This window comes from Triticum dicoccoides, chromosome 2B (assembly GCF_002162155.2).
Source record: "Triticum dicoccoides isolate Atlit2015 ecotype Zavitan chromosome 2B, WEW_v2.0, whole genome shotgun sequence".
Classification (NCBI taxonomy): Eukaryota; Viridiplantae; Streptophyta; class Magnoliopsida; order Poales; family Poaceae; genus Triticum; species Triticum dicoccoides.
In genome coordinates, this window is record NC_041383.1 from 192,193,404 (window position 1) to 192,197,707 (window position 4,304).

The 4,304-nt window shown below is 55.5% G+C and overlaps 1 protein-coding gene across 1 annotated transcript; it reads left to right on the top strand.

Moving 5' to 3' along the window:
• The first annotated feature begins 808 nt into the window (after positions 1–808).
• On the top strand, positions 809–1,739 carry LOC119367523. Its single transcript, XM_037633009.1, has one exon. It carries the CDS (start codon positions 976–978, stop codon positions 1,441–1,443), a length of 468 nt encoding a protein of 155 aa, XP_037488906.1. The 5' UTR covers positions 809–975; the 3' UTR covers positions 1,444–1,739.
• The last annotated feature ends 2,565 nt before the right edge of the window (positions 1,740–4,304 follow it).

The window sequence follows — 4,304 nt, forward strand, 5'->3', positions numbered from 1 at the left end:
TGCGTGCATGCACGCGCTGCTAACGCTAATGCCACCGTGTTGCACGAGCAAAAATCACCGGCACGGATAGGAGGAGGATTAGACCTCCAGGTCAACGCGGCCGTGCCGGTGTGAACGACGACGACGTAGGCCGGCTTATCCCTTGCAAGTTACCGCTGGCGTGTATGATTCAGCAGGGGGCAGTTGTAACGAGCAATAGACAAGGCGAAGCATCACTGTCCCTGCCTCGTTTCCATTGGTTTCTTCTTCCTTCAGCAAGCGCCCTACATGCTCCACGAGAATTGTGGCCGTCTGCCTCGCCAAGCAGTGAGCCGGACAGGCACGCGTGTGGACGTTGACCACTAGCGCCGTCACATCTTCTTTTTGTATAGTACAACAACTTGCACCAGGTAGTGTATAATTCTTCAATCATCGAAGTCTCTACAAACTAGCCTAGAAACACCACACCACACGTACGGCTGCCGTATTCCGATCAAACACGGCGCCATCGTGTCGTACCAGCTTATTTATCATCGTCCACGAGATAACGAGGCGCTCACGTGATGTGCTTAAACAAGCAAGCCGTGCGGTGCTGCGGTACGAGACGGCCGTGGCAAGTTAATTAGTCGCAGCCGCGGGACAGGCAGGACGCCTTTGGCGCCACCCAAACCACAAGCAACGACGGGACCCCGGCCCGCCCACTTGGCCACAGCTGGCAGGCGGACCCGGTCCCGGCCCCGCGCCCGCGCCCAATGCCCCGGTACCACGTGGCAGGCCTCATAATTCAGTCGCACGTACGCCGGGCCCACACGCCAGCATCTCGCGCCCGCGCACGACGACGACGGGCGGGATAAATACGGACTCCGGACGCGCTCACGGACACGGGGCTTTTCTTTCCTCTGGTCATCGTCGGAGCCGCAGCGGCAGCAGCAACCACCGGCGCGGAGAAGGCTGAAGGCGGCGGGGATAGGAATCAGTGAGCTGAAGGTCTTGACCATGGAGGCGGAGGTGCAAGCGCGCGAGGAGCAAGAGGAGGAGGAGGTGGCGTGCGAGTGCTGCGGGTTCACGGAGGAGTGCACCGCACCGTACATCGCCGGCGTGCGCGCGCGGTACGGCGGGAGGTGGATCTGCGGGCTCTGCGGGGACGCCGTGGCCGAGGAGATGTGCAGGGCCTCGCCGCCGGTGTCGCCCGCGGAGGCGCTCGACCGCCACGCCTGCGTGTGCGGCGAGGGCCGCCGCGCGTCCGCGTCCGCTCCGCCGTCGCCGGGCGACGAGCTCATCGCGGCCCTGCGGCTCCTGCTCCGCCGCAGACTGGGCTCGCCGTCGCCGCCGAGGCTGGTCCGCTCCACGCCGAGCAGCCCGAGGCGCGACGCCGTCGCCCCCGCCGCGGCCGTGGGCGCCGGGCCCGGCGCCGGCGGCCCGCTCGCGCGCACCGAGAGCTGCTTCGCCGCGCTCGTGGAGTAGCAAGCGTCCAAGAGGCACAAACGAGGCCTCCCCGGAAAATCAAAAAAGAACCTGATGGTAGTCTCTTCTAGTTTCCCCTTTTTTGCAATTTTCCTTCCTTCCGCCTCTGTAAATATGCATTCCATGTAATCGCGTTTCTAGCTTAGGATGATGCAGCCGTGAGAGGAATAAAACCAATGTGTACAGAGTACATACAGTAACAAAAAAATATGACTAAACGAAAGTGGAAGCAATTCCATGTTTTGTCGAGCAGTTGGTATCAATGCACAGTTTTATAATCGTCCAAGTGGTTTCTATTTCTCTGTGTTGCTCCTTGCTTCTGCTCAAGTTCATTCACCTGTTCTTCAAACAGCTTCTGCACCAGAATGCACTTTCCGTCCCAAAAAGAGAAAAAAAGGAAAACACTTTTGCGAAAGCATCTGATCTTAACGAGAAGTTGGAAACCGAACCAGATCAATCATCTATGCAAAGCCACTTCCCATCCAGTGATGATGATCAGATCGATTCTGATTAGAGATGGATGAGGATACATCACTTTCCGGCTCACGGATAAACTACCTCCTGTTCATGACAGAAATAAAAGAAAAATAGCGCAGGAAGCAGCCAGCCCATTTTTCAACCGCAATACTGTAGTAGTTTCTTGTTACCATCTTTATTATTACAGCGCATTGTTCACGTGGTGCGCCTGCTCCATGATACGAGATACCTCGGCCCTGCATTTCAAAGCCTCGCAATCAGACTAGCAGAGAGCTCTGTATCCGTCCAGTGCCATCTCGATCGTTCCCTCAACAGCGAACCTATTAATTTAGCGGCTAATCGGCCAGACGCAATCCACGTCTGCTACTGTTAGAGCCTGCCATAGCACGCCATTGCTGGCCGACGCGCCATTGATCGCGAGATCAGCCATATAATTAAAGTGCGGACAGACAGATATCGTCTTCACCCAATTGCTGCCGATACACGCAACCAGGACCCTTCCTCGTCCCGTGGACGTATGCAATGCAGGTGCAGATGCAGCAGCATCAGCTGTAGTAGTAGCAGTGGAGTAGTATAGTAAAGTAAAACAGTGGATGTGCATGCGTCCGTGTTAGTGACCGCGTGCCTTGGTGGATCCACGTCGGCACGGCCCCTACCGATGTGGACGCGGAATAAGCATCGGCCAAGTGGAGTGTAATCCGCCGTGGCGAGTGCTCCTGCTGGTCCTTTTTACCACCCTTTTTCTGTTTCGACGATGCTTTTGGTTCTGGTTCTGAAACGGCATGAGGTTTGTTTATGTGTGTGATTCGACGAGGAGCACCATGACCCACATGGAACAGACTAGTCTCCCCCACCGTGAAAATAGTCGGTCATCTTCCGGTGGTCTTATCCGTCGCCGACGTCGACGCCGGGCCTGGCTTTGCGAAATTAGAAGCGACGGCGCCCCCTAGCTCCGTGGTTACAGACAAACCATAGGTCCAATGAACTCCCAATTGCTGCTGCTATTGTTTTCGCAGTTAGGCGCAGTTTCGATGTGTTAGAATTGTGTCGAATATTATTGTACAAGTTAGGTTACAGTTGGATTTGGCTTTGGACTGTGTGTAGACAGGGTAGGAGTTGTGTCTTAATAGGACATTTGTATCATAGGCCTCTCATATATATCGGAGGTAGACACACGATGTAATCTATGCCAACATAATAGTACGGGCACGCGGGGGAGCCGGCGGCGTGTGCCGGCGCCCGGGCGACCGGGGTGCGGTATTGTGACGGTGTCATGGGGAGGAGCGCCCGTATAAGGCCCCGGGGATGTAGCCATATCGGTGAACCTCGTTAACAAATCTCGGTGTCGTGCCTCGTGTGATTGCTTGGTCCTTGGTAGATGGACGGAGTGCCTCGAATTTATTCTAACAAGTGGTATCATGAGCAAGGTTTGATGTTCGACGGTCAAGGATTGTTGATCTAGAGGAGGTGTGCTGATTTCGTATGGTTCGCGTGGAAGCAGAGAGAAGCCAAGATCGCGTTCAGAGGCGATGGGTTTGACGTTGCGCCCGGTGTGCCTGCGGTGATATTGGCATGGTGAAGCAATTGGGAGCGGTGACACTTCTCGGCGGATTGAACTAGACCGATTGGAGGCAGCAGCCGGACGTTTTGGCGGTGCACGTGCAGTCGATCGGCTCGATCGGCTGTGTGGCGGCTGTGCCAGGCATCGAGCGCCAGGAACCCTAGCGCTAGCAGGCGAGCATAGCCAGCGACGAGAGCAACACAGGCTGCGAGAGCGCGGTGCAAGGGCCGAATCCCAGCCAGAATTGGGCCGGCCCAAGCTGGAGCTATGGCCCTGTGGGTCGTTTGGGGATGCAGCGTGCTGTGGTGTGAGGCCCATGCGGGGCTGATGGGAGCCACTCAAGCAGGCGGGGCTGATAGATGCGTGTCACCGTGTGGAAGTAGGCTGTGAGCTAATTGATCGGGAGCAAGGTTTGTTGGTCTGACGAGAGGCAATGGATCGAGGATTTGTTTAAAGGAAAAAAGAGGCACGAGTGTGTTAAGCTTCACATGATATGAGTGTGTGTTTGTGTACGTAGGCAACTAGGAGATGGATTCAGATCTTTGCTGCTAAGGGTACATGGAGAAGCACAAGCAAATAGTGACAGAAAATAATAATTATGCAAAGTATTCTTCAGGTCAGGTTTGCATGGAAGTCTTTTCTATCAAGATTTGCTGAGAGGGCTCAGAGTATGTGGAGGAGAACAGTGTGTCGTGACAGGGATCATGCCTACACAGGGCGTCAAGGCAATGCACAGATATGTGAGGCGGACACGACGCAGGGTGGAGCATGTTTGCAGTCGGATAATTTCGGCTGGGTCGGACTGGACAGTCTGATGGACCGA